General features: G+C 63.2%; 1 protein-coding gene across 1 annotated transcript; it reads right to left on the bottom strand.

The window, feature by feature from the left end:
* Positions 1 to 1,208: 1,208 nt before the first annotated feature.
* LRRC4B (leucine rich repeat containing 4B) lies at positions 1,209 to 12,765 on the bottom strand (the record flags this gene model as incomplete). The annotated part of the gene is given in 14 exon segments (XM_084307086.1): positions 1,209 to 1,466; positions 1,468 to 1,659; positions 1,661 to 1,900; positions 1,902 to 2,075; positions 2,077 to 2,286; positions 2,288 to 2,365; positions 2,367 to 2,402; positions 2,404 to 2,841; positions 2,844 to 2,894; positions 2,896 to 3,224; positions 4,903 to 4,972; positions 11,176 to 11,217; positions 11,626 to 11,867; positions 12,741 to 12,765. Coding segments are annotated over 14 exon segments (2,385 nt in total).
* Between the last annotated feature and the right edge of the window lie 222 nt (positions 12,766 to 12,987).

Here is a 12,987-nt window from a genome sequence, read left to right as displayed (position 1 = left end):
TTTGCACAACAATGTGCATTGCACAACTCCTTCACTGCAAAAGCCCGTGTATTGCGCAATGCCATGCATCACACAACTCCTTCATTGCAATAAGTTGTACACCGCACAACCTCATTCATCGCACAAGTCCTTCACTGAAAAAAAACTGTGCACTGCACATCACTGTGCATTGCACAAGTGCTTCTTTGCAAAAGCCTGTGCACCGCACAATACTGTGCATTGCACAAGTGCTTTATTGCAAAGAGCAGTACATTGCACAACACCGTGCATCACCCAAGTGTTTCACTGCAAAAAGTCTGCGCATTGCACAACACTATGCATTGCACAAGTGTTTCATTGCAAAAATCAGTGCATTGCACAGTGCCGTGCATTGGACAGGTACCTCATTGAAAAAGTCAGTGCGTTGCACAACACTGTGCATTGCACGGGTACTTCAATGAAAAAAACCTGTGCATTGCACAACACTGTGAACTGCACAGGTACTTCATTGCAAAAGTTGCTGCACTGCACAGTATTGTGCATTGCACAAGTACTTCACTGCAAAAGTTGGTGCACTGCACAGTACTGTGCATTGCATGAGAACTTAATTGCAGAAGTCAGTGCATTGTACAGTGTTGTGCATTGCACAGCTCCTTCATTGCAAAAGTCAGTGCATTGTACAACACTACACACTGCACAGGTACCTCATTGCAAAAGTTGGTGCATTGCACAACACTGTGCACTGCATGAGAACTTCATTTCAGAAGTCAGTGCGTTGCATGGTGCCATGCATTGCACAGGTCCTTCACTGCAAAAGCTGGTGCATTGCACAACACCGTGCATCACACACGTTTTTCACTGCAGAAAGCCTGTGCACTGCCACATCACCGTGCCTTGCACGAGAACTTCTTCATTGCAAAAGTCAGTGCGTCGCACAACCCCCTGCACTGCACAAGCGCTTCGCTACGACCCCCTGTGCGTCGCCCACCCCTGTGCACCGCACAAGCGCTTCGCTGCAAAAAGCTGCTCGTCGCCCACCCCCGCCGCAGCCCTTGGCCCCGACCCCCATGCACCGCCCGCCCCCGTGCACCCCCTGCTCCCTCCATCACCCCCCTCTCCGCCCATCGCCCCCCCTAGGATGGGGGGGGGAGAAGGGGGCAGCGTCGGGGCGGGGACACGGGGCGGGAGGGGGAGTTTTGGGGTGCGTACAGGGGGGGGGGGAGGGGGGGTCAGATCTGCGTCTCCTGCACGTTCTCCTTGGAGGGGCTCTTGAAGAGCAGCGGTTCGTGCACGGAGTTGAGCAGCGGGTTCTTGCCGCAGCCCAGCGCCGCCCCGCTGTTGCCGTAGTGGGCGGCGAAGGCGGCGTAGCGGTCGAGGTGGTCGCGCTCCAAGGCCGGCAGCGCCAGCCGGCTGTCCCCGGCCGGCCCCCCCCCGGCGCCCCCAGCCGCCCCCGCCAGCTCGTCCTCCACGTTGACGATCTCCACGGCAGCGCGCGGGGCCGCCCCGGTGCTTGTGGCGCTGGTGCTGCTTGCGGAGCTTGTAGAAAGCCACCAGCATGACGGCCGCCATGAAGGTGATGGCCACGAAGCAGCCGATGATGATCTTGGTGGTCTTCAGCACGTCGTCCAGGTCCTGCAAGCCGCCGCCGCCCGCCCCCCCCGCCGCCGCCGCCGTGATGGGGGACGGTGAAGGGCTTGCCGGTGGCGCGGGTGGCCGGGGCCGCCGTGGAGCCGCCCGCCGCCTCCCAGCCCGCCGTGGGCGCCGGGGCCGTCTGCGGGGCCGGCTCTTCGCCGCCGGCGTCGGTGGTCTCCACCGTGACGGTGGTGAAGTAGGTGTAGCCGGTGGGCGGCGGCGGCGGCGGCGGCCTGGCGGCGGCGGCGGCGGCGGCGGCATCGGCGGCCGAGACGTTGAGCGTGGCCGAGGGCGGTGGTGTTGCCGGCGGCGTTGGTGACCATGCAGGTGTACTGCCCCGTGTCCTGCACGGTGACGTTGGTGAAGTTGAGCGTGCCGTCGTGCAGGACGGAGATGCGCACCCGGTAGGAGCCGTGCGTCATCAGCGTCCCGTTGGGCGTCAGCCAGTTGACCGAGGTCATGGCGGGTGCCGGTGCGGCACTTGAGCTCGGCCGCCATCCCCTCGGTGACGTTGAGGTCGGCGGGGGGCTCCACGATGACGGGCGCGTAGCAGGTGAAGTGGCCGGGCTCCAGCTCGCCCAGGTAGCGTCCCCGCAAGGGCGGCGGGGCGTGACAGCGGGCGCAGCAGCTGGTGTTGCTGGGGACGGTCTCGCGGAGCCACCAGGACAGCCAGAGGGACGTCGCAGTCGCAGCGCCAGGGGTTGTGGTGCAGGTGGACCCGCTCCAGGCGGTGCAAGGGGGCGAAGAGGTCGTGGCGGCAGCGAGGCCAGCTCGTTGTGCGCCAGGTTGAGGCTCCTCCAACGCCTTCAGGTCGTCGAAGGCGTTGCGCTCCACCGCCGCCACCCTGGCGTGCATCAACCACAGCTTCCTCAAGCTGCTCAGCCCCTGGAAGGAGCCCGGCCGGACGCGGCCCAGGCGGTTCCCCGAGAGCTCCAGCTCCTCCAGGCGCACCAGGGCCGTCAGGTTGGGGATCTCCTTCAGGTTGCACATGCCCAGGTTCAGGTAGCGCAGGTTGACCAAGCCCTCGAACGCCGCCTCCGAGATGTACTCCAAGCGCTTCAGCTCGCCCAGGTCCAAGCGGCGCAAGGAGGGGACGCGGTTGAAGGCGTAGGAGGGGATGCTCTCGATGGGGTTGTTGCGCAGCCACAGCTCCCGCAGCTTGGAGAGGTACTCGAAGGCCTGGGTGGGCACGGTGGTGAGGCGGTTGTCGAAGAGCTCCAGCGTGTTGAGAGGTTGGGCAGGCCGTTGAAGGCGCCCACCTCCACCTTGCGCACCAGGTTGCGGGCTCAGCTGCAGGATCTCCAGGTGCCGCAGGTGCTTGAAGGTGTCGGTGCGGATCACCTGGATGTGGTTCTCCTGCAGGTTCAGGTAGCGGGTGTTGACCGAGATGCTGGCCGGCACCTCCAGCAGCTCCCGGCGGGTGCAGATCACCCGGCTGGCCTGGTTGCTGCACGAGCAGGCGGCGGGGCAGGAGGTGGGGGCGGCCGCCGGCGCCGCCGGGGCCAGCAGCAGCAGCAGCAGCAGCAGCAGCGCCGGCGCGCGGCGGCAGCGGCATCCTAAGGGGCGCCGGCATGGCCAAGGGGCATCCTCTGGCTTCAGGGGCCCGGGTGGTGCTGCAAGGCGAGGGGAGAAGGGTTAGAAGGCGGGGGGCAGCACAGAGGGAGAGCAAAGGAGGGGGTGCGGGGCCTGATTGGGGGGTGCTCTGGCGGTGCAATGAGCCATGCATGGGCAGCTCGGTGCAATTTGCACCATGCACGGGTGATGCAACATGTCGTGCATAGGCATCGTTGATGCAATTCATCGTGTATAAGCAGTTCCATGCCAACATGCACCATGCATGGATGGTGCAACGTGTCATGCACAGGCATGGTTGATGTAACGCATCGCATAGAAGCAGTTCTGTACAATATGCACCATGCAGGAGCAGTGCAAGGTAGCATGCATGGACAATGCTTGATGCAGTGCACCGTGCACTGGGCAGCTCAGAGCAATATTCATGCTGCATGGACAATGCAACGCGTCTGTGCATGGGAAAAGTTGACGCCATGCACCATGCACAGCGCAGCTCTGTGTAATATGCACCATGCATGGTTGGTGCAACATGTCATGCATGGGCAAGGTTGATGCCATGCATCGTGCATGGGCAGCTCAGTGCAATATGCACCGTGCACAGGCAATGCAATATGTTGTGCATGGGCACGGTTGATGCAATGCGCCATGCACAGGGGAGCTTGGTGCAATATGCACTGTGCATGCCCAGTGCAATGGATTATGCATGGGCATAGTTAATGCAATGCACCACATACAGGCAGTTCGGTGCAATTTGCACCATGCACAGGCAGTGCAACCTGTGTCATGCATGGGCACGGTCAATGTAATGTAATGCATCATGCATGGGCAGTTTGGTGCAATATGCACAGTGCATGGTCAATGCAACATGTCATGCATGGACATAGTCAATGCAATGCATTATGCATGGGTAGCTTAGTGCATCATGCAAGGGCAATGCAACATGTTGTGTGCGGGCATGATTGATGTGATGCACCGTGCACAGGCCATGCAATGCATGTTGCATGTGCATGTGCATTGCAATGCATCCCGCATGGCCGCCTTGCTGCGATATGCACCATAAAGAAGCAATGAAAGGCATCCTGCATGTGCATGAGCAGTGCAATGCACCATGCACAGGTAGCTCAGTGCAAATCTGCACCATGCGCAGGCCATGTAATGCATGGCATGTGTGCACAAAAAAGCAGTGCACCAGCCACAGGCAATGCAATGCAGTGTGCACGTGCACAGGCAATGAAATGCACCATACATGGGCACCCTGGTGTAAAATGCATGGGCAACGCAATGCATTGTGCACATGCAAACGCAATCCAAAGCAATGTTCATGGATACCTTGGTGCAATGTGCACTATGCAAGGGCCGTGCAATGCATTGTGAGTGTGCGAAGCAATGAAATGCACTGTGCACAGGCAGCTTGATGCAAAATCACCGTGCAAGGGCTGTGCAATGCTTTGCACGTGTGTGCAAGCAATGCAGCTGCACTTTGCACAGCCATGTCAGTGCAATGTGGACCATGCAGTGGCCGTGCAATGCACCTTGCATGCATGGTTGCTGCAAGTCCCATGCCTCCCAACAGCACCCAGCACCATGGAGCACCCATGAGTGGCTCCCAGCACTGCACACGTGTGTGCATGCACATCCCTGCACACACCAAGGTGCCTGCAGTTGTGCACACACACACACACGTGCAGCCTGTTGTGACACAAGCACATGTGTACACACCTCCATGTGCAAGTGCACACGTTTGGGCAGCCAAGCATGCATACACGTGCACACACACCCAGGTGTACACCTGTGGGAGTGCAAGCAGGTGTGCAAGCACACACGTGTGCAACCCCCTCCCTGAACACTCCCTCCTCATCCTTGCACATATCCATGTATGTGCACACGTGTGTGCAACACCATGCCAGTCCCAAACACACATCCTGGAACACATCTGCGTGCATGCACAGCCACACACACCTCCTTGCATACATCCAGGTGCACACACACGTGCAACCCCGTTGCTCCATAAATCCACAGGCACACACTTCTACGTGCACACACACACGTGTGCAACTCTCCAAACAAATGCACACACACCTCCCTGCACACTCACACTCACGTTTGCCCACTTATGCCCACACACATCTCTGTGCACAAACACTTGTGCAACTCCATCCTTGCACAAACGAACATGCGCTTCTCTGTGCATGCAGACACATGTGTGCAAACCCATCCGTGTGCAAACGTGCAATTCATCCATGCACACACACCTCCCTGCACAGAACCACGTGTGCCACACATGTGCAACCCCATCCTTGCACACGTGTGTGCTCACCTGTGCATGCACATGCACGCAACCCCACTGCAGCCCAGATGCATGCACACACCCATGTGCAAGCACAACGTGCGTGCAACCCCATCTCTTCACATATCCACGTGCAAACACCCCCTGCGCGCACCCACACCATGCACACGCGTGTGCAGCTGCATCCGTGCATCCATCCATGCATCCATGTGCGTGCACACGCGTGTGCAACACCACCTCATACCCTCGCCACGTGCATGCGCCTCCCTGCACACACCCACGTGCATGCACACACGCGCGTGAGCCCCTCCCCATCCCAAATTTCCACGCTCACATCCACCTGCGTGGTGCACGCGCGCGTGCAAACCCCGCCCGTGCGCACGCCCACGCCTGCGCCCCCTCCCTCCTCCCAATCCCTGCACCCTGCGCGCGCCCGGCCCCCTTCCCCCTCCCCATTCATGCGTGCTTGTGCACATCCCCCCCCCCCCCCGTGCATGCACACGCGTGTGCAACGCCCCCCCCCTCCCCCTCCCCGCACCCATGGGTGCCAACGCACGCACCGTCCCCGCCGGGGGGGGGGGGGGGCCCCGCCTGCACCCAGCGCCCTCGGCCGCGCCGCCTTCGTCCTCCTCCTCCTCCTCCTCCTCCTCTTCCTCCCCCCTTCCCCTTCCCTGCCCTCCCCCTTCCTGCTCCCACCCCCCCCGCGCCCCCTTCCCCTTCCTGCCCCCCCCCCCTTTTGCGCCCCCCCCTCCCCCCGGCTTCTCCGCTGCAGCCCCGGCCTGCACCGGGGGCTGCGCCCAGCGCTGCGGCCCCGCTCCCTGCACCCCCCTCTTGCCCCCCCCCCACCCTTTCTGCACCCCTTTTTGCACCCCTTTTTGCACCCCTCCTCCTCGCACCCCCAGCTTGCATCGCGTTCTTGCACCACTCCTTCTTTGCACCTGCAGCTTGCATCATTTTCTTGCATCCCTCCTCCTTGCACCCCCTTCTTGCACCCTTCCTCCTTGCACCCCTCCTTGCACCCCCTCCTGAACCCCTTCTTTCACCCCCCCCTTCTTGAATTCTTCACCCTGCCATCCCTTCTTGCACCCTTCCTCCTTGCACCCCTCTCCTTCGCACCCCTCTTTTGCATCCCTTTTTTCTTGCACCCCATCTTGCACCACTTCCCTGGAGCCCCTCTTGCACCCCCCCTTCGTGCACGCCCATCCTGCAGCCATCCTCCTTGCACCGCTCCTCCTTGCACCTCCTTTTTGCACCCCCCCTCCTTGCACCCCCTCCTTGCACCCCCCACCAACTTGCGTCGCACTTTCTCGCACCCCATCCTGCATTTGCCCTCCTTGCCCCCCATTTTTCTTGCCCCCCATTTTTCTTGCCCCCCCTCCTTGCCTTGTTTTACCTCGCCCCCCCAACTTGCATCACTTTTGTGCCGCCCTCCTTGCTCCCCACCTCCTTGCACCCCTCCTTTGCACCCCATCTTTCTGCACCCTCCCCTCTTCCGTCGCTCCTTCTTGCACCCCTTTTTGCACCCCCTCCTCATTGCACCCCTTCTCCCTGCACCCCCCTTTGCACCCCAATTTCTTGCACCCCTTCTTTCTGCCCCCCCCCTCTTGCAATTCCCCTTGCGCCCCTTTTTGCATCTTTCTTGCACCCCAACTTGCATTACTCCTGTGCACCCTCCTTTCTTGCAGCGCTGCTTCTTGCACCCCGTTGTGCACCACCCCCTTGCACCCCCCCTTTGTGCACCCCCCTTTTTGCCCCCCTTCCTTGCCCATTCCCCCCCTTGCACCCCCCTTTGCGCTTCCTTGCACCCCATTTCCCTCCCTCCCCCCCCTTTTTTGCCCCCATCTTCTGCCTCTTCCTCGCGCCCCCTTCTTGCACCCCTCCCTTTCTGCACCCCCTTTTTTGCATCACTTCCCCCCTTACCCCCCCCCAGCCCCCCCCCCCCCCCTCATTAGTCTTTCCAAGCACACGGAGCGGTGCAGCCCCCGCCGCCCCCCCGGCCCAGCGGCCCCCGCGGCTGCCGCGGCCCCGAGCAACAGCGCCCGTGGCCCCCGGCACTGCATGGACCCCCCCAGCACTGCACAGACCCCCCCCCAACATTGCACAGACCCCCCCCCAGCATTGCACAGACCCCCCCCGGCATTGCACGGACCCCCCCCCAGCATTGCACAAGGCCCCCGAGCATTGCACGGAGCCCCCGGCGCTGCAAGCAGCACCTCCCAGCATTGCATGCCCCCCCCAGCACTGCACAGCCCCGCCCTCACTGCACAGCCCCCCCCCCAGCACTGCACAGCCCCCCCCCTCACTGCAAAGACCCCCCCCAGCATTGCACACAGCCCCCCCCCCCCAAAATTGCACGGGGCCCCCCCAGCACTGCACACACCCCCTGGCATTGCACGTGTGTGTGTCCCCCCCCCCACGTGCGCTGCACCCCAAAGTGCACTGCACCCTCAGCTGCACCAAAATCGCTGCGCTGCACCCCAAAATTGCATTGCACACTGCACTGCACCCCCCCAAAAATTTGCACTGCACAATGCACTGCACCCCAAAAATTGCATTGCACACTGCACTGCACCCCCCCATTTGCACTGCATGATGCACTGCACCCCAAAATTGCATTGCACATTGCACTGCAACCCCCAATTTGCACTGCACGTTGCACTGCACCCCAAAATTGCATTGCACACTGCACTGCACCCCCCAAATTTGCACTGCACATTGCACTGCACCCCAAAATTGCATTGCACACTGCACTGCACCCCCCAAATTTGCACTGCACATTGCACTGCACCCCAAAATTGCATTGCACACTGCACTGCACCCCCCAAATTTGCACTGCACATTGCACTGCACCCCAAAATTGCATTGCACACTGCACTGCACCCCCCAAATTTGCACTGCACATTGCACTGCACCCCAAAATTGCATTGCACACTGCGCTGCACCCCAGAATTGCACTGCACCCCCCCTCGTGCACTGCACCCCCCTCGTGCACTGCACCCCCGAGCAGCGCTGGGCCGTGCACCCCAAAATGCCCCCGTGCACTGCACGCGTCCCCTGCCCCCCACCACCCCCCCGTGCAGTGCACTGCACCCGGCAATGAGTTAATTGAGCGTTAAATTAACGAGCCGGGCCGCGCACGGGGAGCGTGCAAGGCCGGGTGCAAGCCGCCGGGGGGGGGGGGGTGCACGAGGAGCGTGCGAGGCGGCCGGCTTTGCACGAGGGCGTGCACGAGGGCGTGCACGGGGGGGGGGGGGGGGGCACGAGGGTGCAAAGCTGGGCCGTGCACGCGCGTGTGCACGCTTGCACACACACGCTCGTGTTTGCACACGCACAAGCACGCAAAGCACACGTGCAACCCCCTCCCCCCCCCCACGTGCACACACACGAACACACGTGCACACTCCCCCCCCCCCCCACGAGACACCCCCAGTAGAGCCAGGGAACTGGGACCAGTTGGATGGCCCTGGAAGGAAGCTGGGGGCCCTATAGCCCCTATAGAGCCTGGGGAGCCCTATATGGGGGTCCTATAGAGCAGGGGAGCCCTATAGGGTCTAGGGGGTCCTATAGCCCCTATAGAGCCAGGGGAGCCCTACGGGGGGGGTCCTATAGAGCCAAGGGGAGCCCTATAGGGTGAGGGGGGGTCCTATAGCCCCTATAGAGCCAGGGGAGCCCTATGGGGGGGTCCTATAGAGCCAGGGGAGCCCTACGGGGGGGTCCTGTAGAGCCAAGGGGAGCCCTATAGGGTGAGGGGGGGTCCTATAGCCCCCTATAGAGCCAGGGGAGCCCTATGGGGGGGGTCCTATAGAGCCAGGGGAGCCCTATAGGGTGAGGGGGGGTCCTATAGCCCCTATAGAGCCAGGGGAGCCCTACGGGGGGTCCTATAGAGCCAGGGGAGCCCTACGGGGGGGGTCCTGTAGAGCCAAGGGGAGGCCCTATAGGGTGAGGGGGGGTCCTATAGCCCCTATAGAGCCAGGGGAGCCCTATGGGGGGGTCCTATAGAGCCAGGGGAGCCCTACGGGGGGGTCCTATAGAGTCAAGGGGAGCCCTATAGGGTCTAGGGGGTTCCTATAGCCCCTATAGAGCCTGGGGAGCCCTATGGGGGTGTCCTATAGAGCCAGGGGAGCCCTATAGGGTCTAGGGGGGGGTCCTATAGAGTCAGGGGAGCCCTATAGGGTGAGGGGGGGGTCCTATAGCCCCTATCAAGCCAGGGGAGCCCTATAGGGGAGGTGTCCTATAGCCCCTATACAGCCAAGGGAGCCCTATAGGGTGAGAGGGGTCCTACAGCCCCTACAGAGAGCCAGGGGAGTGCTGTAGGATGGGGAGCCCCGTATCCCCTATAGAGCCGGGGAAGCCCTATAGGGTGAGGGGGTCCTAAAGCCACCATAAAGTCAGCAGAACCCTATTGGGGGGTGTCCCAGAGCCCCTATAGAGACAGGGGAACCCTATAGGGGGTGTGTGTGGGGTCCCTATAGAGCCAGGGGAGCCTTATAGGGTCGGGGGGGGGCCTATGGCATCTATGGAGTAGGGGAAGCCAGGTAGCACGTGGGGGGGGCCCTATAGTCCCTATAGGGCCGGGGGGGAACAATAGGTTGAGGAGGCCCTATAGCTCCTCCAGGGCTGCAAGGGGAGGCCCCATCAGGCCATTGGGGGGGCAATAAGGACAAGGGGGACCCTATAGCCCCTATGGGGTGGGTGAGGGCTGGACAGGGCCTGCTGGGGGGCCCTATAGCCCCTATAGGGCCAGGGGGATGGGGGGAAGCTCCAGCCCGGCGAGGCTGCAGGGGTCCCTATAGCCCCTATGGGGGGGGGATGACCGGAGGGACCCCTATAGATTTTATGGGGCTGGGGGGGCGCGGGGGGTCCCTATAGCCCCTGTGGGGAACCTGATGGGGGGGGGGCGGGCATAGTCCCTATAGGGTCAGGCAAACGGTCCCTATAGGGCTGGGGAGGGGGCCCTGCAGCACCTATAGGTGAGGCTGGGGGTCCCTTAGAGCCTCTATGGCAGGAGGGGGGGGGGGGCAGGAGGGGGCCTATAGATCCTATACATCCGGGGGTGCCCCTATGGGGTAGAGGAGGCCCAGGGCTGCCCCTATAGGGCCGGGGGGGGGACCTATGGGGTGAGAGAGGCCGGGCAGAGAGCCCCTATGGAGCCGGGGGGGGGGGGGAGGGGGGTGGCCCTATAGGATGAGCGGGATGCCGGGGGGTCGGCAGCCCCTATAGCTCCTATAGGACCAGGGAGGGGGGGCAGGAGAGGCCCTACAGCCCCTATAGGGCCGGGGGGGGGCGCAGCGAGGCTGGGGGGGGGCTATAGGGCCGGGGGAGACACCAGCAAAGCCCTTATAGGTCCTTAGAGCTCCTATAGGGCCGGGGGGGGGGGGGAGGGAAGCCCCTATAGAGGCTGGGGGGGGGTCAGGCCTCACCGCATCCCCCCCCCCCATCTCCATGGGCTCCCGTCGCCGCGGCAACCATCGCCATGGCGCTGCGCATCCCCCCCCCCCCAAATTGGGGACCCCCAAATTGTCCCCCCCCCAAATTGGGGACCCCCAAATTGCCCCCCCCCCCCCCGCCCCTTCCCCCCCCCCCCCATAGGGGAGGGTCCCCAGAGCGCGGGGGGAGGGTTTGGGGGGTTGGGGGGGGGAACTGGTTTGTACTGGGAGGGGATGCAGGGAGGGATTGGGTTGTACTGGGAGGGGATCGGTCCGTACTGGGGGGATTGGGCTGTACTGGGAGGTGGGGACTGGTTTGTACTGGGGGGAGGAAGATGGGGAGTGGTTCATACTGGGGGATGCCGGGCAGGGACTGGTCTATACTGGGGGGATGCCAGGGGGGACTGGGATATACTGGGAGGGTGGATGAGGAGCTGGCCTGGGCAGGGGGGTTGCAAAGGGGGGGACTGGTTTGTACTGGGAGGGATGCAGGGGAGGGAACTGGTCCCTCCCAGGAGGGCTGCAGGGGAACTGGGAGGGATGGAGGGGCACTGGGTTGGACTGGGAGGGATGCAGGGGCACTGGTCTGTACTGGGAGGGTGCAGGGAAACTGGTCTATACTGGGAGGATGCGGGCACTGGTCCATACTGGGCGGGGGATGCAGGCACTGGTCTATACTGGGAGGGATGCAGGCACTGGTCTGTACTGGGATCCCGGGGCCGCACTCACCGGGCCGGGCCGCAGCATCGCGCTCAGCCCCCGCCGCGCTCCAGGGGCGCCGGGGCCGCTCCGGTTCCGCTCCGGTTCGGCTCCGGTTCGACTCCGCTTCGGCTCCGGCTCCGGCTCCGGCTGGGGTCCGGGCTCGGCTTCGGAGCCGCTCGGCTCGGGTTCGGCTCCGTTCGGCTCCGTTCGGCTCCGCTCGGGCTCGGTTCGGCTCCGCTCGGCTCGGGTTCGGCTCGGGTTCGGCTCCGCTCGGGGGCTCGGTTCGGGTTCGGCCGCCTTCGGGTCCGGGTTCGGGCGCCTTCGGCTCGGCTCGGCTCGGGTTCGGCTCCGCTCGGCTCGGGTTCGGCTCCGCTCGGCTCGGGTTCGGCTCGGCTCGGGCTCAGCCCGAGCGCGGCGGCGCTGCCTCGGGGGGAGGGGAGGGGACGGGGGGAGATGGGGAGGGGGAGGGGGGGAAAGGGGGCGGGGCCGGGGGAAGGGGGCGGGGCCACGCCCAGCGCGGGACCCCGAGCTGCGACCCCACGGCGGGCGGGTGTCCCCCGTGTCCCCAAATCCCCAAATCCCGGTGTCCCCGTGTCCCCAAATCCCAGTGTCCCCATGTCCCCGTGTCCCCATATCCCGGTGTCCCCGTGTCCCCATGTCCCAATGTCCCCCTGTCCCCATAGCCCTGTGTCCCCCATGTCCCCAAATCCTGGTGTCCCCATGTCCCCATGTCCCAGTATCCCCAATATCCCCAATGTCCCCCTGTCCCCATATCCCCGTGTCCCCAAATCCCAGTGTCCCCGTGTCCCCAAATCCCAGTGTCCCCGTGTCCCCATGTCCCAGTATCCCCAATATCCCCAATGTCCCCCTGTCCCCATATCCCCGTGTCCCCAAATCCCAGTGTCCCCGTGTCCCCAAATCCCAGTGTCCCCGTGTCCCCATGTCCCAATATCCCCAATGTCCCCAATGTCCCCGTGGCCCCATAGCCATGTGTCCCCCATTTCCCCGTGTCCCCGTGTCCCAATGTCCCCGTGTCCCCATATCCCTGTGTCCCCAGTGTCCCCAATGTCCCCATGTCCCCATATCCCCATGTCCCCATGTCCCCGTGTCCCCCATCTCCCCCCACCCCATTGTCCCCTCACCCTTCAGCCCCGTGTCCCCACTCATGCCCCGTTTGCCACCCCCGTCCCCACGTCCCCCGTCCCCACAGCCCTTTGTCCCCTTGTCCCCGTGCCCCCACGTCCCCATAAACGTGTCCCCACCCTGAGCCCCTCAATGTCCCCAAATCGCTGTCCCCATGTCCCTGGCCCCATCCCAGGTCCCCTTTCCCCGTGGTGTCCCCAAACCCCGTGTCGTGACCCCGTGTCATCGTGCTGTGTCCCCAAATCC

Source organism: Netta rufina (assembly GCF_964035555.1).
Source record: "Netta rufina genome assembly, contig: SCAFFOLD_132, whole genome shotgun sequence".
NCBI lineage: Eukaryota > Metazoa > Chordata > Aves > Anseriformes > Anatidae > Netta > Netta rufina.
This window is presented reverse-complemented; position numbering and strand designations above follow the sequence as displayed.